Genomic DNA, 24,988 nt, shown 5'->3' on the forward strand with positions numbered 1-24,988 from the left:
AAACAGCCAAATCGTCTCCTGTGAGACTTTGAGTCTGTTATCATCATGATTATTTTGTGCAGTCCGTGAATTTTCATAGGTAGTTGTAGGTCTCGACCAATCGATAAACAGGGCGTGTCAATTTCAATCGTGTCACTTTCTTGTCAGTTTCAGCTGCTGTAGATTTTGACCAATTGATAAACGGGGCGTGTTAATTTCAGTCTGGCTGTTCCTATAGAGCTATGAATCAACTATAAGTTTCTGTAAGAAATAGAGGGAATAATACTTGGTAGATGTAAATATTACAGTATGAAGTCAAACATGTTTAGTGCATATAAAAGTTATGTTTAACTCATCAAACTTTGGTTTACTGGTGGTTTCAAATGCCAATACATAATGAACACAAGAGCATATGTTAAGATTGATACAAAATATTGGAGTATTCAAATTATGACTCTTAAGAAAACATTTATTAGTAATGCCATCTTTCCAAAACTTTGCATACAAATAGCCATGTACCGGGTATGGATAATCAAAGATTACAGCGCTCGGGGAGATCACCTTAACCATATTATATACGAAAAGCGTATAATATCATGATACAATGCAGATTTTGTATCTATGATATGAAATCGTATCAAGACATTATATATGCTATTGTACCATATTATATGATATTGTATAATATGAAAAGAAAATGTATCAAATGATATAATATTTCTTTAAATTTATGTAATATGATACAATATTGTATCATATGATATTGTATCATATGATACAATATCATAAGATTCAACACTTTTTCATACTGTAGTTTATTTGGCGTTGTAAAATAGAAATATATGAGCAGAAATAATATTTGATGCAGAATTTTCAGGCTAGAGGCGACCCAAAATGGATACCCCAAAACAGAGGAACAAACCTCTTTTAAGGGCAAAATGTTTACATACAAATTAAATACACACAGAATAGGATGTTTGGCATTTCTGTGCATTGTAGTTTGGCAACTCTCCCAATAAAGAATAATGGAAACTAAAGGGCACCTGCATTGTTTGTTCTACCTTGGTAAAGACATGCTTCTCATTCTAAAATTTGAAATCAATAAGGAAACAATTATAATAATTTGATTTTTTTTATTGTACTAATCCAATATAATTCTGGATTAACATGAGAATATTTTAATGATATAAAAAATCCAAATACACGTAGAAAAATATAAAACAATTCTCCCACTCTGAATAATCATGTTCACATTGAAATACTGCACACCAAAGAGAACCTGAACTCCCCACAAATAATCAACAATTGATTGGTTTAATGATCATTTCTCTGGGAGCTAGGAAACATCTTTAACGTTAGGACACTCAGATGTATATGTTTGCAGTAATTCCACAGACAACATGTATTCCCATCACCACACATTCACTGTATTTTGTCGTTGGATATAACAAGAGGTACAATGAAAATTGGAACAAATTACACGGTAGTTAAACATGGAATATACACACATTGAAGAACTTGTTTGCAGAAAGTAGCAATAAGGGATATTACAGTAAGCCAACGTCGGTATTAAAGTACATGTATAGCAATATCTGTCTAATCCAGTTGAGAGAATGGAATGTTGATTTAGACGGCCCAATGTGCCAGGATGAACAATACAACATGCTTAACTTATGGAATATTGTTTCAAAGTGTTTAATGGTGGTATGGATTATACCTGTATCTATGTAATGGAAAGTATACAATGAAATGTGCAAAGGACTGTTGATGTGAAGGATAGTATGAATGATTATCATACAATCAAATGATAAAATGTATCCAACGTTATAAATCATGAAATGTATCTAATAGGATAAATTCAAAAAAGTATCCAACCGTGTGAATGATATAATGTAACAAACATGATTGATAAAATGTATCAAAATAATAAATGTCAAAAGTATCCAACAGGATAAATGATAAAAACTATCCAACAGGATGAATAATAAAATGTATCCAATAGAATTAATGATAAAATGTATCAAACAGGATAAATGATAAAATGTATGGAAACAGATGATTGTTAAAGTTGAATTTCTCTATTGGGGGATTAGACAGAAATTATTGTAAGAAAATCATTGAATATCCGACAGTTATTGGAAATACTACATGTATTGGTAGGCAATAGCGTTAGCCACTTTTATGTGCATATAAATGCAAGGCACAATCATTCTATGCTTTCAGTTCTTATCCTAAAACAACTAAATGTTTGCTGAATGGAATATTGAAATTACGCGTTTATAATATGTATTTTTGTGGAATTTTCATAGCATTTGCTTACACTCTACCAAAGATTTCTGCAGGAAACAGTAGGATTGGTACAAAACATCACTGAAGACAAACATCAATATCCTTGTCCCCCGACCTTGTATTACCCCCAGTCTGTCCCATCCTATCTACGTCTGTATAACAGCGTGGTAAGTGGGGGCTTATAGAATTTACAACATCAAAATAACAATCTCTGGTTAAGGAATGTTTATACATAAATTAGATTATCACATAAGGAAAAGGTAACTGTGTATTGTGGTGCATGTAACGGTACAAATAACAATAAAAATCCTACAACAAACAGTTGAGAATGGTGAATCAGTAACAGAACGGAACAACCAAGTGTGTACATAAACAAGGAAATGTTATCTTTGGCTTGTATGAGAATTACAAGAAACTTGGAAGACTTGAATGGAAAATAAAAGCATTTTGTTACAGAATGCACAACAAACTAGCTTAATGCCATTCACAATACCTGCTTAGTTTTGTGTGCATTACTATAAAGTAACACAACCAAGATGAATGCATCATTGTCCTCAGAATTCTATGTCTAAACTCGTAATCTATCATTAAATACACACAACATTAGTTATCATCAAAAATACGTACCTACTATAACAAATTTGTCCTGGTCTACAGTACACAAAAATACCAAATACTGTAAACCAACTTTTATTTGCGATCACTTTATTTCCCGATTAACCGTAAAAAAACCCAAAAAAACTGGTTCGCGACAACTAATTTTTGCGACCAAGTTTTATCTACAATTAAAGTCGTCTTTATAGCCATACAACATGGACTAGATTGCGACAAGAAATATTAGCGACGAAGGGGCTCTCACAAACCTTGCGAATATTTCTCGTACATGAATAAAAGTTGGTTTACAGTAACACTGTTACCCATGGAGTGGGCTAAAATGCAACCCAAAGTAAACAGGGATAACAAATGAAACATAAGGTTGAGACTTATTGCTCACTACTACATAATAATATTAGTTTACAGAAATCTGAACCCAGGGATATAAACGAGTATGAACAACAAGTTAGGCACTGTTGTCAGAACTAGAACATGTAACATACAAAATACATGTACAAAGCCGAATTTAAAAAGAAAAGGTGTTAGGATTGTCACAGTGTCACAAGGGTCCCAGTGATGTATATCAGCTTTGTTTCTGCATGGACTTTAATTCCACCATATCCTCTGCATTCTGTCGCTTTAGGGTGGGTCTACGAGTGCGTGAGGTGCTGATGTCTTTACCACGGGCCCTTCCTGAGTGTCCCTCCCCCTGACTCGTGGAACTCGTGTCTACGGACCCACTTGAGTAGTACACACTTGAGCCATTAGAATTTGAGCGTTCTAAGAAGTTATTGTTTTTCTCAGGTTGCCTGTCTGATAATCGCCGCGTCCTACTAACTACATGGCCTTGCTCGTAGGAATCCAGTCGATGTCCCACAGAATTACAGGGTTTTGTCTGTTCTCTATCCGACACTCTCCTCCCCTGCCCCCGATCAACAACAGGGGACCGACTGGAGGACAGAGGTTTGTTGTTATCGAGTCCCCTGTAGTTACTGACACTAGGCTGTGAACTACTGGGGCTTTTGTCCACTGTGGGGATTTGGAGCTGGGATACAGGGGAAATGCTGGTGGTCACTCGCCCCCTTGCTGCAAGATTCGAGCCGTCTCTTACCACGGAGTCATAGGCGGTCACATAACTCCAGTCGGAGGTGGCTGCTAGGCTAGAGGTGTCCTCGGGAGACAGGTGGTTGGTGAAATCGTAGCCTCGATTCACTTGGCCCGCCTTAGTGGCAGGGCCGGTTATCACTATTTTGGGTCTGTCTTCTTGCATAATCTCAATCACAAAAACAAGGAAAGAGTAACAATAAATATACTCCATCTGAAAAACAAATATAAATTTGATAACAGATAGTAATATTCTCAACAAAACTGTTTCATATTTATGAGGTTGTACATGTATATTAAACAAAGACAAATCTTGATCATGTTTTAAAGCAATATAAGCTGCTTTTTTCATGTTGAATTTTTTTTTACTAAAATGTTCTTTTTTTATAAAATGACAAAAATACCATGGTTTTTAAATTTCTGTTAGCCATATTTTGGTGGAAAAGGCCGTTCAGAAGCCTTATTTGGAGCAAAATTGAATTATTATCGTCCTGTACAAAAATTGATTTGCTATATACCGGTATTCTTTAGAAGAGAAATATTTTCTTGACAAAAATAAATGTTTTCAAATCTTATTTATCATAAAAGTTTAAGTTAAATGCAGACTTATCATGCTAGCAGGTTTTAGCAGATAAACAAAATTCTAAAAAATACAGCTCATATTGCTTTAAGGGTCCTCCTAATTTTTAAAAAAGTTTCTCGAGCAAGCCTAAATCATAATTTTGTAAAAGGTATCATATTCTATGAAGTGAATGAAAATGACTGTAAAAAAATTGCAAAGTAGACAAAAATTTTTTTTTATAAACAATTTCCAAATGCACTTTAATCTCCATATTGTGACGTACTGGCATAAAAAATGTTAGTCACATGATGTGGAGGTCCCTAAGATTGTTACTGCTAGACTACTTACAACATTTGGCACAAGTGCAGGTCTGTTCTTTTTGATAATTCGGACAGCATTAAAAATGTCGACTTCGCCCTCGGCTTTGAGTTGATCACAGCAATAGTTACACGCACAGTACACCCCTACCCTGGTGAAGCCATCTCTGTCAAAACAAGGATATCTAATAAATCTACAGACAAAGACAGCAATTCTGTGACAATATGGTTATAGTATGCCAAAACCCTTTCTGAACACCATCAATATTAGCAAATTAAGTTTTATAAAAGTACTGAGAGAATTTGATGGTCTGACAAAACTTGATGAAAGCTCTGACAGAACTTGTTAGCTTGATGCTAGCCCTGATGTATTGACGAAACCTGGTTAATGAATTGACAGAACAACCACTTGGTCTGAAGCACTTAATTCGTCATGACAAGCACTTGGTCTGCAAAACTTACTTGGACATAAAAACACTAGGTCTGTGGCACAATGTCGAACATGACAAACACTGGGTCTGTAGCACTTGAACATTCTGCAGTTCTTACTTGGACATATTAACATAAACTTGGTCAGTAGCACTAACTTGGATATGATAACCACTTGGTCTGTATCACTTACTTGAACATTCTGCAGTACTTACCAATACTTGCTACAGTACTACAGACCAAGTTGATTTTATGTCCATGGACATAACATCAACTTGGTCTGTAGCACTTATTTGGACATGACAAGCACTTGGTCTGCAACACTTACTTGGACATGACAACCACTTGGTCTGTAGCACATACTTGAACATTCTGCAGTACTTACTTGGACATAACATCAACTTGGTCTGTAGCACTTATTTGGACATGACAAGAACTTGGTCTGCAACACTTACTTGGACATAACATCAACTTGGTCTGTAGCACTTATTTGGACATGACAAGCACTTGGTCTGCAGCACTTACGTGAACATGACAACCACTTGGTCTGCATCACTTATATGAACATGACAGACACAGGGTCTGTATCACTTACTTTGACATAACAAGGACTGGATTGAGGGGGTTGGTTCTCTGCTGCCATTCCTCCACAAAGCCCATCAGGTAGATGAGGGACTTGGAGGAGAAGGGTGTCTTCTCCTTGCTGGGCCAGCTGTTGAGCTGAAACATCTTCACAATGGTGATGTCTTGACTGGCATCTCCCAGAGGTATACAGGTGATGTTCTGAAAATACAGAGAGGTGGAGTCAGAAGGAAGATTCAGTATCTAGATAGGAGATACAAAGACAGGGGGCAAGTTGAATTGATAGATGATCAGAAAATAAACTAGTCAAAAGTAACTGTAAAGGACTAAAACAGAGCAGCAAAAAAAAAATATCTGACCTTTTGCTATCAATATTCAGAATAGAACACAAAATGATTACAGTAAATTTCTGAGATATAAATACTGTCAATGAAAATTCAGAAAGTATGATGTGTTACAGTTGAAAGAAAAGTCTGATTTCAAAACATTGACAAAATTCATTTAGATTTTTTATGATTAAAATGATTTGACATAAAAGAGTTTAAGAGTGACAGTTTTAGAAAAATGGACAAAGCTAGAACACAAATTCTACTAGTATTTCCATATATTACTTTTTTATATTTGATCACAAAAACCTTTTTTTTTAGAAATCAATTAAATCTTGTTTTATAAATTTTTCATGTATTCACTAACCGTTTAAAAAAACAACAACAATTCTAATGATTCTTGGATTGCCTAATGATGTAATAGCAAGAAAAAGCATGAATTAAGGAACTTCAATCAATAATAAAATTAAACATGCACACAAAATTAATACTGCATAATTATATATAAAAAGCTTTAAATGTAGTGTATTTTCATAATCTGTTTACTTTTTTGTGCTTAAGAAAAAAAAGAGAAAAAAAAAATAAAACCATTGAAATGTAAAAGATGATTTTTCTACACTAGTGTGAAAGTACACTGCAAAACACATGCTATTTCCCCAACACCATGCGAATGTGGCAAAAAGGTAAAAAGGAGAAAGTAAAAGTTGAGAGTAAAATGGAAGGGTTACCAGTGCATCAGATCCCAGATGTCTGAGAACTGAGTCATATTGCAGTCTAGGCAGCTGTAAGAATGAATACACCTTTGTATATACATGTATACACTATCCAATCCTTTATATACACATATTTATGACCTATCCAATAGACCTTTGTATATACATGTATACACTATCCAACCCTATATATACACATATTTATGACCTATCCATTCCCTTTTCATATGCATGTATACTCTATCCAACCCTATATATACACATATATTTATGAACTATCCATTCCCTCTACACGATCCAACCCTATATATACATGTATACACTACCCAAAACTATCTATACATTACCAAACCCTATATATACACATATATTTATGAACTATCCATTCCCTCTACATATACCGGTACATCTCTATATGATCCAACCCTATATATACACATGTATTTATGAACTATCCATTCCCTCTACATATATATATGTATCCACTATCCATACCTCCAGAAATCATATACATAATATCCATTACTTCACACATATACACTATTTAGTCCTATATATACACATATACATGTATGTATGAACTATCTATCCCTTCTACACATGCATGCATACACTATCCAAACCTCCAGAAATATATGTATAAACTATCCATACCTCTACAAATACATGAATACACTATCCACTCCTTAACGTAGTACACATACATGGAAACACTATCCACTCCTTCATGTAGTACACATACATGAATACACTATCTGCCTCTTAACACATGTATACACTTTCCACCCCTCCACACATAATGTATAAACAATTCACCCAATCCTTTCATACATGCATGTTTACACTATCTACCCCTACACACACACACACACACATATATTATCCACTTCTCCACACATACATGTACTATACACTATCCACCCCTCTGCACATACATGTACATGTGTACAAAACTAATGTACATAAACCATCCCTTTATACATACATGTACCAACTACCCAAAACATACATATATACCAATCCAATCCAACTCTCCACATGTACATGCTTGTGGACATTTCTCTGACAGAATGTAAGTAGCGACTGACAAAAACATGGAAGTAATGATTATCGTTTATTAGAATCTGTACACGTTAAATCAAAGTGCACAGAGACGGACATATGCTATGGTTCTAACAATTTTTTAATATCTGTGGTAAATTAGAAATGTATTACATGCTTTTATACTGTGACCTAAAGTTCTACCAGTGTTTATACCCTATATAAGCTTCCACTTGTAAACAGAGCACACTTTCAATGTCTTTTCTTGATATTCTAAGATGATAGCAATGGCATACTGCATGCAGCATTAAATTATTCAATGTTTCTAAGATTCTAATGTCCTGAGGAACCACACCCTAATGTATGAAGATGACCTACAGTGCAGCATGTAAACTGAACAAAGCATGGCAAACCTGAGATTGAACAAACAGCCAGGGTAAGAAGCAATATCAGCACTAAGAAGCTCCAAACATTTCACCAGAGGTTAAAATTTAATTCATGTTAATCTGTATGACCTAATTAAGTTGCACATTTTTCTATTTTTAGAAAAGGGTGACCTACTTTTCTGATTGCAAAAGCCCGGATGGTGACGTGAGCCACTTTGTGACTGCCTAAATACTTCACTCCTATTGGTCCAAACTTCTGCTCCTGATCAATTTCTGTTGGCCAAAAGCAAGGGTAATTCTGGAGAAGAAAAACATGCAACAATCATGTACACATGGATTTCAAGTCTTAAATGACTCATATGTAATAAACGTCTGATTTATGATGATCTGAGAGGTTTGAAAAAAAAAAACCCAACAAAAAACTACTGGTCAAACTATATCATACAAAATTTAATGACTGTCTACAGAAAGATTACATGTTATTATGAGCTAGAAAAGACCTAATGACCTTTCATCCTTTGACCTAAAAACCACATTGACTAACAGAATAGACTAAGTAACCTATTGTAGAGCATGCAGATAATAAATTCTCTCACTTTTTGGGACATAAACTGATAAGTTTTGTTACCTACCCTGACAAAAAGACAACTTACCCTGGAGAACTTCGAGTCGTTGAGGACCACTACGGAGGTGATCTTGTAGTCAAACACCAGCCTCCAGACGTCCGGTACTGTGTGGGGGAGGGGCCACTGGGTCACCAGGAAATTGTTCTGCTGGTAATACCCCTACACACACAATAGATCTATACACCATCACAATAGCTTTAGCTTAACAATGAAATCAACAAATATTGGCGTTCATCGAATACTGATGTACCAACTAGTGGTATCTTCAGTATTTGATGAACAGTTACTTGACTTAGAGTTTATAGCAACACTACATGATTTGTGATAAGCATGTAAAGATTGTTTTTGATATTGAAAAATAATAAACAATTTATTACTACTGATTGTTCTTCCTTCTCTTATTTGTTAAAATTTACCAACTTTTTTTTTCCTTAAAAAAAAAAACCCTTTATCAATTTGATGGTAAATCAAGGACATATATACTAAGTGCATGTGTATGTCCCTGGTTATATGCATGCAAACTATTTTTGGCATGTGTTGATATTGCTAAATCCTGAAAGTCTTTGTATTTTAGTTGATATCTTTAATAACTAATAAGAAACCCTATCTACATATAAAAATATGTGCTTTAAAATATATCAGAAAAAGACCGCACACAATGCTACCTCTTTTGGGTTCCAAATCTACCTCTTTTTCACCACTGCAGGTTAACATGTATGATACCACAGTATTGGGCAAAACCTCAAGTTCAACGAAACACAGATTTGAGTGGGTGACAAAAATCAAGGTTTGTTTGAAAATACAGGAGATAAGTATAATGTATTGAATTATCACTCAGGAACTAACTGAAAAAATCAGGATGGTACAGATTTGGTCACAGTTAAATCTTATATCATTAAATGCAGAAAAGTTAACTTATCTGGTATATAATGAATCTTAGCAAATCAGAAGTAGAGATGCTTAAAATAACTTTTTGAGTCACTTTCATATGTACATTAACAAATTCATAATTCTCTAGAGTTCAGTTTGAACCTTTAATCTTCATTAATATGATTAACATCTTTTGAATAATATAACCAATAACATCCCAAGAATAAAACAAAATTTCTGCCCATGAAAATGTATCTCCAGACTTGCACATTTATGCTGCAATGCTAGTGCGAATCAGCAGTCAGCATGCATTATCAAACACAGTTTAGGCAATAAATAAGCTAGTAGCTATCACAGCATTATCCCATCCTGTCTCTCAATTCTAAATTCTCTGTGAAATGCTGGTAACTGACAAGCTGTAATATTTGAAGTACAATTAAGCTTACCCTTATCAATCAATCCTCAAACCCTATTTTTTTTTTTTACACCTGGGTGTTTCTCTAGAGCATAAATATTTCACAAAGAAAACACAAATATAGACTCAAATGAGGGCTCTTCATCCGGCTGACCTAGAAACTTCTGACAGAAATCGCAAATCTGAACACAATTTTCGGTCGATTCTCTGACAGCATGAAGGTGAATGCACAAAAAAAACGAGATTGGGGTCTGCAGCACTCTTCGGGTTTCATTATTGCAATTATGGAGACCTCATCTGAGCAAGACAGAAATCAAACAGGCCTTATCCGTTTGAACTTGGACCTAAGCACAGTTAAATTAACTCTCCACTCTAGTGCAGTCTTTAATATGAAGTCAATGAATATCCGCAGCATTCACTTAGAAATACAATTAGTTCTCGAGATGCACTAAAATATTCTTCACATGAATTTTGTAGCTAAGATGGATCAATTCACACTTTCATCATTATCTGGCATGAATGTCATTATATGTAAAATTGAAAAAATTTACAACTGAATGAGTTTATTATTTAATCATAATACAAGTACTTTTGATGTGAGCAAAACTGATGAAAATTACCCATTAAAATTCTTACTTTAAATGCTTTCTCAGTTTAATCATTGATTGGTCAAATTGAAAATTCCTTACTAGTACTTGACATGTTTATAAATTATGTCACAGAAAATTTATAATCTGATAATGGACTAAACAATTAATTCATATCTGTGTTTCCTAAGCATTACTTCTATCCAGCTATTACAATTTTGATGAATCACACAATGTCCTTCAACTTTTAAGTTCACCCCAAGAATATCTACCTAGTGGACTAAAAACTCCCATAGGAATTTTTATCCACATAAAATTGCGAGAAGCACCCCTTGCCGATCTTAAAACCTCACCATTATTTACTGAGAGTTGGGAACTATAGGAAATATGGATAAATCTTCCACATTCAAGATTTTATATTCTCGCAATTTGATAAAAAACAGCAGGATCGTGGAATTAAGTATTTGCGTATTATAAGAAATTTACAGTATCCAAAATGGTATTTTATACCAAATACTACCAATGCAACCAATTGAACAAAGGAGCAACACAGAAGTTGCTGGCACAAGGCTGTAGAGGTGTTTGAATGGATTTTCTGTGTGCTCTGGTGTATCTGTGAATCCACTGCTACAGGAGGCCACCAATCCAGTGTGTGTGATTTTTAAAGTGAACAATGGTGAAAAAGAGACTCAAATTCATGTTTACTTTGTGCATTGATCCCCCTTACACATTTATTCTTCGATATTGAAACTACTTACGTCCACGTATACTGCATTGATGAAATCTGTAGCATGCTCACTAGACTCTGCAGTCAAGAGGTAGGGACGCGCTCGTTCAGCTACCGGTAATTAAAAACAAACATCCACAATTAATCAATTTATCTAATCTGGAAGTAAAAAAATATCATTCAAATTTCATGAGATGGCTGCATTGCCATTGAAGCCGGCCTTTGAGGGACTATAAATAACCCCTCCCACTTCAAATCAATGATTCCATTGTTTTTCAAACATGACACACTATATTTTGATGATGGGGTCCATTATAATTCTGTAATCTGTTTGACTGCAGATGATAAATTAAAAGCTTGCAGTTGACTGCAACTTATGATCAATCCTTCAGAGTGTACTTAAGTTCTTTTCAAATATTAAACAATACATTTAGGTTTTAAATTTCAAATCCAAATATGGATCATTATGAAAGGAAACTCGGCACAAAATCAATGCTTTTCGTATATTTTTGGATTGTAAACTCTGTTTTGAATGACAATCTTTATAAACAAACGCAGTAATAATCTTCTCCTGTTAAAAAAAATATTTGGCGTACGCAGTTTTATGATCTTGTGTCTTGCTGCAAAAAGGATGAGTCACGAAATAAAGTACTCGTATATAATAAGGGATCTACAGTACTGGTATATAAAAAAAAAAAACTAAACATTTCAGTTTAAGTGCTTTAAATAAAACTAATAAAATTTTGACTTGGATTTATAACTTAATGATCTTTGGGTGATGATGTATACATATATACAGCTTACTCCACTTATATTGAAATCGCTTATTTTGAAATTCCGCTTATTTTGAAATAGAAATAAATCCCCAGTTTTTGCCTCTCATTTTCTTTGCATTGATTTAACGGATATAATGAAATCGGCTATTTTGAAATATTGCTTATATTGAAGCCACTGATCGGTCCCCATAGGGGATATATAGTTGTTTTTATAACGGTTATATTGAAGTACTCCCTGGCGGCTATCGTCACGATTGGTGACAATAATTATGCCAGACTGACTGGTTGATATACAAAGGTGTGAATTGATAAGTTCTCATCATGTGTTTTTATACTTCTTTTAAAAAGTAAAATTTATTCACTGTTGAATTTTTTGTTTTTACGCATACTGATGTATTAAGGCTAGACGTAATGTGGAAACTCCACGGACAAGAAAAAACTTTATCTTTGGACACTAAATACGAACTAGTTATGGCTATTGATAAAAGGACAAAGCCTGAATACGAAATAGCTAAGGATTTTGAGATTATCGCGAGTACACTAACCACGATATACAAGCAAGGTACAGCAGTATTTGAAGCGTTTGAGTCTGGTGATTTTTCTCTAAAACGTAAAAGAATGCGATCGGAGATTATGATGAGGTTTAAGATAGTAACAAAATGAAACTTACAAAACTTACGGATATAATTTTAATCAAACTTTCAAGGACTAATATCCATGTAATCTGATCACTGTAATAGAAAATGATGACCAAATAATTTGTTCGGGTTTGGTTTTCTATGCTTACATCGGGATTGAGCTTTAAAAAAAAATGGCAGCTTCACGCCAGTCAATTTCGCTTATATTGAAATATGGATATATTGAAATAATTTGCATGGTCCCCTGAATTTCAATATATCCGGAGTAGGCTATATACAGTATACATGCATTTCACTGTATAACTATCACCTCTATTCAGTATCTACATATACACACCTTTGAATGGATGAACAATGTTTCAAGCTCGTTTTATAGAATTTTAAACTTTCATCAGCCTTTCTGTAGGCTCAAATCTGATGATGCACTTAAAAGTGCTTCTGACTTGGTTCATTAGAAATAAAGATATAAGATAAGATACATAATACTACTTCAGGGTAACAATGTGTTAAGTAAATAATTACAGTAACCAATTCTGTGAGCCTACAGCAATCACCAGGTAAATAGCATATGTGACACGTGTCAACTTTGCCTGCAAATCAATTATATGTTGATAGAAACCGAAAGAGTAACAAAATTTAAAGGTGTTCATCAATGGATTCCACAGATCTCATCATCATTATCAAACCTACAGGAAAAGATATACTCTGCTCTCACTGTTGTCTCCATCAATTACTGTTATTCCAGTGACCTGCAGACTTAATGACTACACTCACACAGGACCACAAACTTACGTGGTAGAAGCATGATGTCGCGACTCTTGCTGCGGTTTTCTGACCGATGGCCTCCCGCGCAGTCTCCAATGCTTAACTTGGTTACCTGAGACTTCAGAGACTGAAAATACACCTAATTACTGTTAGTCGTTGAAGTCTATAGAAAAATATATAAGTAAATCATACAATATATACATGATTGTACCTGCATTAGAAAAGTATTACTTGCAAAGGAAACTGCAAGATGTGATTTAGCAATTAACACTGTATTGTGTGTATTTAAACAATAGGAATCTAATTTTCTGCAACTTCAGAGTTCTTTTAAATAGAATACAAGATTTATACACCAGCTTAATATGTTTAAACTGACTACTGGGAGTAAATTCTGATAATTAATTCATAGCTTAATTGCCTACGGCACAATTACTTTGACCTAAATAAATCAATCTGTACGACCCTACAACCAAATTGTGTACAATATTCTATTATTTGAGGACAAATTTGAGATATTATAAGGATTATAGGGATTTCTAAGAATTATAAAAAATTCTCAGAATTATTAAGAGTTCATATATTAGAACATTATGCTCTCACCCAGTTGAACATACTCATATAAATTATGTACAAGTAGTTATTGAATTCATTCCTAAAATAGCATTTTACAGACAATTTTATAATCAGATTGATGAAACCTTGAATTTAAAAAAAAAATGTGTCAGTTTCATCAGTTACTTATTTCAACTGAATTCATTTTTTTAGAATTTCTTTTTCACATTATTTCAATGAAATAAAACCAAGTCATTACTTTGCTGCAATCACCTGGGATACAGCAATGTCATGTCTCTTATTTCACTTCATAGAAAGAAAACCATGAGGAGTCTACAGACCACACGGGAACTTAATTTATAAAACAGAGAACTAATTGATTGCAGGTGAAGAAATATTCCTGAAAAACGTAATAATATAGAACAGCCCCTCCAGCATCGGGTGTTACATAAACATCAATATGAGACACAATGAAACATAACCATACTAGGCTTATACAAGCAATCACAGAAAGATGGGAATAACTTCAAACCCTGTACCTGGAATTCTTTTTCAAAGCCTAACATCCTGGTCCTGGGGTCTTTGACTGCGAGTCTGGAGGCTACGCCTGGGAACTTGACCGCGGACACCACTGTTATACCACACTGTAGATACATGGCTATACACTCGTACACAAGCCGGTACTGAAACTGTCAAAATACACACCACACATCAGGTCAAACTCTGTCTCAACAGCTCAACGTTATGAAACACAATTTTTTTTAAAGATTTTAACTTTAAAAGTTGTTCTAAGCAATTACAAATATTTTAAAGTACATAGTCAATGGAAATATTTATTTTCTTCTTGTGATATATGGTATGAAATTGCCTACCAGGGTTCGAACCATATTTTTTCTAAACTTTCGGAGATAGAGAACAGCGCTGTACACGTCTACATGGCCCTCTGCCTCTAGCTCCTTCAGGCAGTAATCCACCGCAATGAACACAGCAGTCTTACCCCCTCCACACCTGAAAAATCAGAGATATATACTGTTATTTCACCAATTATCCTCTCTGTAATGTACAAAATATGAAAAGTAAATTTATAGTCATGTGCAGAACAAGTAAAAATACACAATTTATTATCAAGTTAATAAATGTATATTGAAGCTAGATCAAAGAATGGGTAACATATGGGTTATTGGTCTGTTTATCTGATTTGGTTTATCTTTCTCTTTCACCACAGCCTTCTCGTTTGAATTAGAACTGCTTTTAAGATAGAAACTTCATAACTTGTCAGATGGCTATAAGAGGTCAATTTCAATAATTTAAGGGTCAAAGAAATTGATACAGGACAAAGGTCAATTAGTAAACCAAGGAACTTTGTCATTGTTCTGAAAATACAGTAGTGTACAAACAAAATTTCTTCAATCTAAATTAACAAAAAATGTAAAGATGTGAAATTGACCCTTTGAACTTAAAATCATCTACCGTTATTATCCAAAATGCATCAACCTATCAAGTACATGTCAATACGCTTAAGTTTTAAAATTATAGGTGCACAAATTTACTACATTACATATTTGGCAAGAACATGTTTTTCAGAATATATCAGTAATTGTTCAACATTTGAGTTGTTCAACATTTGCAGAGATAAAGAAAGGAGAGCAAATTATTAGAATTTTTTTTAAGTCCAAGGGGCATAATTCTGTCAAAAATTGCTTAATCGTACCCAAAACATAACTTGTCACAGATATTCTTAATATGATAAATCTTTTTTACCAAATATCATTTCTGAATCAGTATAACACTGTCAAATATTGCTGGTCCATACCCAAGACTGAACTTAATCTATATATTTTTATGATAAATCTGCATGTATATTAAATTTCATTTAAGTATGGGCAACCTTTGCAAAGAAAATGAACGCAGAAACTGCAAATAGTTGGTATTGTTTAAAGTCCAAGGGGCACAACTCTGCCAAAAATTGCTTGATTGTATCCAAAACCGAACTTGACCCAGATATTCTTATGATAAATCTGAATACTAGCTTTCATTTCAGCATGTACAACCTCTGCTAAGAAAATGAATGGAAACTGTTGGTAGACCGACCAACCGACAGACAGACCAACAAACGGACAGCAGTGATATGCCCTCCTTTCTTTGCAGGGGCACATAACAAAGAAAATAAATCATCTATTACATGTAAAAGTAACCCAAACAAATATCAATATTCCATATATTTTTTAATACAAGAACTCTGCATGGTCACTAATGTGTATATTAGTAAAACTGAATTCTTATCAATCTATCAGCGGACAGATACAAATAAGCCAATCAATGTCGCCAGTTCAATATGGAATTGACATGTACGGTCCTACACGTGATTTGAGCCAATGTTTTTACCTAGCTATCATGGTCTCTACATGACAATGACATTGGGAAATGGATTGATTCATCAATAATTCAGTCCCCCTGCAACTGTGGTGGGACTCAATAAACATATGATTCACCATTATAGCATATCCTAGCCATCAAACATTAGCAAATTAAAGCAAGAGGTTCATTTGCTGCAAAGCTGACCTGATCTATGGTTCAAACAGGAAATCCCATTATTTTTCTATTATAATGAAGGAATATAGTTTGGGCATGGAAGTGTGGTATTTGACATGTATCAAATATTAATATGCTAAATGTGACACAGAATTTAGCTGGAAGAGAGTATGGAAATTCTCTTGATAAGCTTGCTTGCATATCACTTTCACATGTCAAAAATATCTTTATGTTAGCAACATACTAGAAACCTCCATACACAAACTTGCTTCAACTTGAATCCTCCATGTTCTTTATCATCAAAAGGATATTTTTCTACTCATTTCTGTTAAAATTTTCAGTCCTCATAGTGACCCTTTCCTTACACTCCTGGGGGTCACAGCTCAAAAACACTATAGGAAAGCTAATTTTAAAGTTTTGATGATACTTCAAAATTATTTTTGAGATACCATGACTTTCAGAGCATATACCTGTAAAGGTGAGCTAAAAAGAAAGGTAATTTATTTGGGACAGCCAAATCATGAAAAATGTCTTCCTGAACTAATCAGCTTTAATCATAATAGATTAGCGAATATTACGGAGTCACAGACTACCAGATCACGAGACTGTCTCGTAACTGGAGATAAATGGAGTTAAATGACAAGGACCTGTAAATCCCTCTGATTGGTAATTAAGCAGCCCCGTCTGTGGACATAAGTCATCATAAATCCCACGATTAAACGGCTCCTCATCTGACATACAACATTCAGCATCCCGATCACTTCTCCGCAGAATACCGATCTCTTTGTATCATTGTGGGATTGGGCACGCTAGTTTAAACACACAAATCTACTTCTAGCAACGCAGTCTTACATAAAAAGGCCATTATTGACAACAAAGAAAGGTTTATCAGGGTTTTGTAATGAGAAAAAAATATTTCCAGTAATCTTCCTTTCTTTCTAATATTCTCTACCTCTTGTTATGAATGTCTCTGAGACAATGAGTACAGAGAAGAGAAATCCTCTTATCTTTATGTAACTGAATTATACAGATTGGGGACAGAAATCAGGGCGGATTCCCTGAAAAGGTATTGGGGTTTATCGATCAATAAGATGTCCAATTGTTATCTTACTGCATTATTCCATAATATTATCAAGAATAACACTAAAAATTTCATTAATTACACGATTACAGGGTGTTTACACTGTGTTCTTATGTCACTAGATTAATTCTCAGAGAATTAAAATTATTGCGTAACATATTCAGTTGTAATTAAGTCCTCAGATATTGATATCAAATCTCACAAGTATACATCTATAAAAAGTAATGAAACAAAGTATCTATAAAGTCATCCAGTCCATGTTCAAACTTCAAATGACTTCTAAAAATGTGGAGGGAAAGAAAAGTTTTTTCTACTTTTAATAAGCTAAAAAAATTGGTTTACTAATAGTTTAGCCCCCCTTTAAAAATTCAAACTGTTGATGACGTTTAAATGAGATGTTGTACATAACATCTAGACCTCTAAAAGGAAACCAGAAGCACTCTAAACTTATTTGCAATCTCATCAATAAAAGGTTTTAATTTGTATTCTACCGTACATGCTGAGTAAAAATGATTGCCTTTATGCACCTTTATCAACAAAAGCGACAATGCATGTTTTCTTCTATTTTGGCTGAAAATCATAATTTCCTGTTGTGTAGGATTGGTAGCAATCATAGACAGTCATTCAGCAATGGAACCCTAGCTGGACTAATTATACATGAAAACGTTACCTGCAGTGTACAAGAATTGGGCCGTCGGCAGTCAGCATGTAGTCGTGAACTCTCCGTCTGCAATCCAGTACAAACCCAGCGTCTGTACCCTCGTCATTGAAGCCAATCATCTCAAAGTGCTTAACAATGCGCTGGTCAGGGGCCCCTTCCTAAAATAATAGTTAGCAGTTCTATTAACAATTTAATGACACGTTTTGCTTGTCAAATAAAGTGTAATTAAAGACTTTCATTGAAATTTGGTATCAATAAATTGGGTTATGTCTCAGAACAAAAGAATCGTTGATAAAGTACACAGGATAGAAATTACTCTCATCCTAAAGCTTGAAGGCCTAATCTAGGCCACAGTACAGTGCCAGGATGCAGCATCAAGTTTGGCTTGGACCACTAAAGGACTGTGGGAGCTGAACGTGAGGGAATGAGGAAGTGTGCAGATGTAAAGACCAAGACATCTGACAACTTCACGGCAGATAGGGTACCATGGTCTTGTATTTGCTTATTCAGAGATCAGCTATATCATATATTTGATGTATTACTTATCTATACAAAAACCCACAGAAAATATCTCGGTTATGTTTGGTTGATGCCTTTCAAAACATATCACTACACTGGTGTTTTTTAAGAACCTGGTGAGCAAGCAATTAAAAACCAAACATCAAACAGAGCTCTATACACAGATTACAAGGCCAAACACAAGCGTTCTTGTTTTTATTACATTTTCCAATTTTCCAATTGATCGTAGTATGTAATTGTTTTATCCAGGACTTGACATAGGTACACACGAGATGACTTACCCTCTGTATCCGGATGGTCCGGATTGTTAACTGTGAGATCTCCATGGTGGACTCCAGCCAGATGTGGATGTCTCCATGTTTGACGTACTTGTGCATGCTGAATACGTCCCCCCAGTACTTGTCACACTGTTGCTATAAAAGACAGAAATTTTCTTAAAGATCTTCACTTGAAAAAAAAAACCCACTTGGTTTTGGCACTGTTGAAACCCTCTGGAAAACTTAAGGTTACTATTCATTTATCACCAGGTTTTATTTCAGAAACTGAAGTGAAATATTAAGACAATTCAAAACAATACTGTAAATTCCTTATACAATGCGTGTACTTATTTCCTCGATCCCACTGTTTTGTATCAAATTGTGAGAATATAAAATCGCGAATGCAGAACATTTATCCACATTTCTTATAGTTCCCAACTCTCAGAAAATAATGGAGAGATTTTAAAATCCGTGAGGGGTGCTTTTCGCGATTTTACACGGATATAAATTCCTCGCGTTTAATCAGATATTAAGAATAATCAAAGTACATGTATACTGTATGTTTAAAAGTATTCCAAATCCATCATTTCTAAGTAAAATCAAAATTGATTCGGTGGGATTATGGTTTTATAGATATCTAAAAACTGATGGATACTTACATTAGCATTTTCAAACAGACCGGTTGCCATGACGATGCAGTGAACCCTTTCCTGCCACACCATGTTCCAGAACGAAGGAACTGTCTTCTGCTTGGGTCCTACAACATGCAGACAATGAACATGGTATCAAACACAGACGTTGTCAGGGGCCTTAAAGTTAACTGTGAATTTGTGTTTTGTGTACTGAGGTTTCATTTTTATAGATTTAGTGAAAAACACAGTTTTAAGGACATGTAAATTCATGGACGATGATCTTATCGATATATGTTATTAATTATTGCACCCCAATGAACATTACATTTCACGAATCAAGCCAACAATGAATTCCACAAAAATATAATATTCAATGTACAATGTATTCTGATAAAACCACAGTATGGTAAGTACTTTTATCCAACTCTTTAGTACTGACTAGTTCCTCATAGAACAAGTTTAAAAATCTTCCAACTTCATATAGGATTAAAATATTTTTTCAAGAGACGTAAAATTTTGTTACTCTTTTGATTTAAAGCATTATTACTGAGAGCTTTTTAGGAGATATAAAATTATTATAAATGAAAAACTACCAGTAGATCATTTGATATATACCGCTCATATGAAAAAAAAACCCCATTATGTACTAGGTTTAAACATGATGTTATCTGAAATATCAAAGCATTATGCAACAGCAATTGATACAGAGAGCCCAACTGGAATTAATGCAAGAATGACATAAGGCATATAAGCCTACAATACTCTAATTCTACCAGTGACAACACCCTGTGTAATCAGAGTTTCAAGATAAGTATAAAGGAGACCTTATAAAGCATATGTTACATGCAGTCTTGTGCATGCTGAAGTGTGCAAGACTAAGTTACATAATTTTTAAAAGTGAGTACTAAACTTCTACAGGTCTAAATAAAGAGCCTGCATCAGGTGGATGCATAACTTTTGATCCAGGAAGTTGTCAACATTGAGTAATGCAGAAAGCATCATTTAATTAGGAGGAAATAAAATCAAGATTCTCTAGACAGACTCAGACTAGGAAATCATTTTAGATGGAAAGCTACGACAGCAGCAGTAGTCCTCAATGACGGTGGCCTGGGGCTCGTGCAATCTCTCCCGATAGTCACATGACAGAACAATTAACCGATCTCCCGTCCAAATGTCCTGCAGACTTCCCGACAATGTTATCTTAAAACACAACTGCACAAACAAAACACAGCACGGAGTGGACAACTAAATGCCTGAGAAATGACTGCCTGGGAGTGGGGAGAGAAATCGTAATTACAGCTGCTCCCTACCTTGGGTTGCTATGTACTCTTTCGCTCGACAGTAACCCTAAAAAAATAAAAATAAAAAACGGCTATTAAGATAAGGTTGGTACAGTGTACCATCGAGTTTCAGCTTGTCGGATCAGATCGGATAATTTCTATTACAGGGATCATGGACCATAGCTCCAGATTCCTGCTTTGTGCAGTGTAACAACACCAGAACACATGAAATGGAGAGTAATCATCTATTATGTTTGAGCTATAATATTTACATAGAATGAATAATATTACTTTTATCATTTCTGTTTGTATTCAAGAGAAACGCATGGTGAATTAAGATAAAATTTTGCAATAAATGAGTCTTTTGTGAATCAGAGCCAAACAAACTGACAGCTACCTGTACCTGCATGCCTGTTTTAATCTGGCATTATTAGCATATTTTTCATACCATTTAGTTCATATTTCATTACAAAACATTATGGTTTAATTTTTCAAAATTTTAAAAATATTAAGAATCTTAAATTTTAACATACAGTACCCATGCATACTCGTGTATAGGTATTAACATCCTTGACTTATACAAGATTGATAGATTCTCAAGCAAAACTAGTCATTCACAACTACGAATTGTTTTGGTAAAAATATTAATTGCTATTCAGAAAACAATAAATGTTTACTGCACTCTTAAATCAGATCTAGATTATATTGTCCAATATCTCAAATAATCTGACACATCATAAAAATGTTTTATCTATTACATCAAAAGCCAAATTTTTTATTTTTCTTCCTCCCTCATACCAAATTTTCTGATATTATGATAAAATTTCCAAAAATACTTCACAAAATAGAATTTTTTCTAAAATAAGATTTCTATATATGTGAGTTGAAATATGACATTTTCAAATGATTTTTAAATTGGTATTTGTGAGTTGAAATATCGTAGGAATTATCTCTTTACACAGCTTTTTAAAAATTTCTATAGCTTATGATTCTAGATATCATGCCACAGCTATTTTGATAGCGCGAATGTCAATCTTGGAGTGTTACTTGCATCAATGAAGCTGGCGTTGATGTAATCTGAACAGCCCTCATCCTGCGGTATATCATACAGAACAACCCGGGAGTGGTCATCTGAAACAAAGAGGGGTGTCAAGATACAGTCATTGAGGAGGTACCCAGGTGTCAACCATATCTATATGACTAGCATGATGTCAGGTGACAATCATTCCGAAACATGGATCAACCATATGTAGTATCAGACCAAAAATAGAAGATCTTAATGAAATTCAAATTTAGCTTTCTGCCCAAATATATAAATGCAATATATACGTAAAAACAAGAAAAAGTGTGAAACCCATTTATGATTATAAATACGTAAAAGAAAATCTAAGTCTGCAGTCATCATGTTCAAACTCATGTAATATATATACGTAAAGTCAAGACAAAAGTGTGAGAATCCTATATATATATAGCACGTTCACTGTAATAGTACTGAATTCTACAGTAGTAGTACCAGTAGTGCTGCGTTTGACGTAAACCATGCAGACACAGCTGTCAGGGTGTGACACACAATACTTGAAATTAAATAAACACACACTGTGTCATTACCCCCAACTACCCCATATAGGTGCCATGTTGGCTACAGTCAAGTCTGTACATACTGCTCTTGTGAAGTTTGAAGTTTGAAATTGTTAAAGAAATGGCCCTAAATTCCATGCATTTTGTCCACTAAAAACCCAACCAATCAATACAAAGATTTATTAATTTAAATTTTTTTTTTTATATGTTTGTTTGCCATAAGCAGTTCCAGAAAAGCAATCATATCTTGCTGATTATTTGCCAATTGAATTATTGGAGAAAGCTTACTGAAAGAAATGCAACTTATGCTTGATTTTGATGTACCTTTGAATAAGGTATTAAAAATAATAATTGGAATCTTTTAACAAAAAACACTTTGTAATTAGTATCATAACTGTTCAAAAACTTTCTGAATGCAATGACATTTATGAGAAAAGCATATCCCATGTGTACATGATATGATTAGATAGCTTCATTAGCAAATCCAAGTGTAATGTGACTATATATAGCAGAAAATCAAAATTACACTTGGGAATTATACCATTGACTCATTTTTATGGAATAAAAGTAGTGAGATATAGTTATAGACAGATTTCAATGATCCATCTAACAGGTACAATTTATCAAACAAGATTAAACCGTATCATGGTATTTTTTTCACAAGAACCTTTTTTAATTCTTTCTCATATTCATCAACCTTTGTCACCTATAAAAACTAATATATAGGAAGTTATTATACCATCCTAAACCACTGATACTCAGTAATCTATACATGTTTATCTAATAAATGAAAAAAAAGAGATAAATTCTTTGATCAAAACAAGAGGCCCATGGGCCACATCGCTCACCTGAACAGCAGTTCCTTGTAACATTACATTTCGTAGCATATGCTTTTTCTATTTTAAACATTGAACCCCTTTCTGGGGACCCAGTAATGGTCCGAGGTTTATGGTTGGCTTGAACAACATAAATAGTAACATAGGAATGAAAATGTGTAGCACTGCGGTGGGACCGCACGTACACAACCTGAAAAACTGAACGTAGAAGAGTTCCACTTCAAGAGGAATAACTCTCAGACTGTACAGAACATTAAGAAAGATAACTCTTGGTTCCACTACATTAGAGTTTACACAATTTGAGGATCCTTGCATAGTAATCTCACTGTAGCATTATAGTTCTCGAGAAGAACTTTTTAAAAACATTTTCAATATATCTTTCTATGTTAAACTTTGAACCCCTTTTGGGGCAACAGTATTAGTCCAGTGCTTAAGTTTTAATTATTTGGAATCTACATTATTTAAGGATGCTTGCATAGTTATCTCACAAGCTGAAGCATTATAGTTCCCTAGAAAAAGATTTTTCAACATTTTCCCTCTATATTTCTATGCTAAACTTTGAACACCTCTTGGGGCCCCAGTATTAGATTGAGGTCACGGCTTTTATAATTTCGAATCTACACTATTTGAGGGTGCTTACGTAGTTATCTGACAAATTGATGCATTGTAGTTCTCGAAAAGAAGATTTTTAAACATTTTCCATATATACCGGTACTTCTACATTTAACTTTAAACCCATCTTGGGTCCCTAGTATTAGTCCAGGGGTCACTATTTTAAAACTGTCGAACCTTCAATATCCAAGGTTGTATGCATGATAGTAATCTCACAAATTGAAGCATTGTAGTTCTCGAGAAGAAGATTTTTTAACCTGTTACCTTTATATTTCTATAATAAACTTTGACCCCATCTTGGGGCCCCATTATTGGTCCGGGGGTCACGATTTTACGAATTAGGAATCTACATAAGCGAAGGATGCATGCATAGATATTCCACTAACTAAAACATTGTAGTTCTTGAGAAGAACATTTTAAACTTTTCCTTTGTTTTTTAAAATGTTTAAATTTTGAACCCCTCTTGGTGCCCATCAATTGTCCGGGAGTTACAATTTTTTGAATCTACATTATTTAAGGATGTACATGTATGCATAGTAATATCCCAAACAGTTGCACGATGGTTCTTGAGAAGATTTTAAAACATTTTCCTATATATGTTAAAATCTAAACCCCTCCTGGGGCCCCAGTTTTGTTCGGGGGTCACGATTTTTACAATCTTCACTATATATACAACCTTTTGTGTATGTATTGGCATTTTTGGTGAAGTGGTTCTTGAGAAG

At 34.3% G+C, this 24,988-nt stretch overlaps 1 protein-coding gene across 6 annotated transcripts in view; it reads right to left on the bottom strand.

Annotated features, from left to right (window-relative positions):
* Nucleotides 1–1,092: 1,092 nt before the first annotated feature.
* The window catches only part of LOC105325110 (receptor-type tyrosine-protein phosphatase epsilon), an 82,161-nt gene continuing 58,265 nt past the window's right edge, over nucleotides 1,093–24,988 (bottom strand). For 4 of the 6 annotated variants that reach the window (XM_034456031.2, XM_066067354.1, XM_011424493.4 and 1 more), the window contains 15 exons: nucleotides 22,292–22,371; nucleotides 21,271–21,307; nucleotides 19,988–20,085; nucleotides 19,353–19,484; nucleotides 18,562–18,710; nucleotides 15,151–15,286; nucleotides 14,818–14,967; nucleotides 13,754–13,853; nucleotides 11,579–11,658; nucleotides 8,976–9,107; nucleotides 8,498–8,620; nucleotides 6,911–6,964; nucleotides 5,870–6,057; nucleotides 4,877–5,012; nucleotides 1,093–4,180 (listed from right to left, as the gene is read on the bottom strand). In XM_034456031.2, the coding sequence (XP_034311922.2) occupies nucleotides 3,446–4,180; nucleotides 4,877–5,012; nucleotides 5,870–6,057; nucleotides 6,911–6,964; nucleotides 8,498–8,620; nucleotides 8,976–9,107; nucleotides 11,579–11,658; nucleotides 13,754–13,853; nucleotides 14,818–14,967; nucleotides 15,151–15,286; nucleotides 18,562–18,710; nucleotides 19,353–19,484; nucleotides 19,988–20,085; nucleotides 21,271–21,307; nucleotides 22,292–22,371 (2,330 nt within the window). In that variant the 3' untranslated portion in view covers nucleotides 1,093–3,445. The remainder of the gene's footprint in view (nucleotides 4,181–4,876; nucleotides 5,013–5,869; nucleotides 6,058–6,910; nucleotides 6,965–8,497; nucleotides 8,621–8,975; nucleotides 9,108–11,578; nucleotides 11,659–13,753; nucleotides 13,854–14,817; nucleotides 14,968–15,150; nucleotides 15,287–18,561; nucleotides 18,711–19,352; nucleotides 19,485–19,987; nucleotides 20,086–21,270; nucleotides 21,308–22,291; nucleotides 22,372–24,988) is intronic. The other 2 variants (XM_034456034.2, XM_066067355.1) reach the window with 1 other exon arrangement.

This window comes from Magallana gigas, chromosome 7, assembly GCF_963853765.1.
Source record: "Magallana gigas chromosome 7, xbMagGiga1.1, whole genome shotgun sequence".
Lineage (NCBI taxonomy): Eukaryota > Metazoa > Mollusca > Bivalvia > Ostreida > Ostreidae > Magallana > Magallana gigas.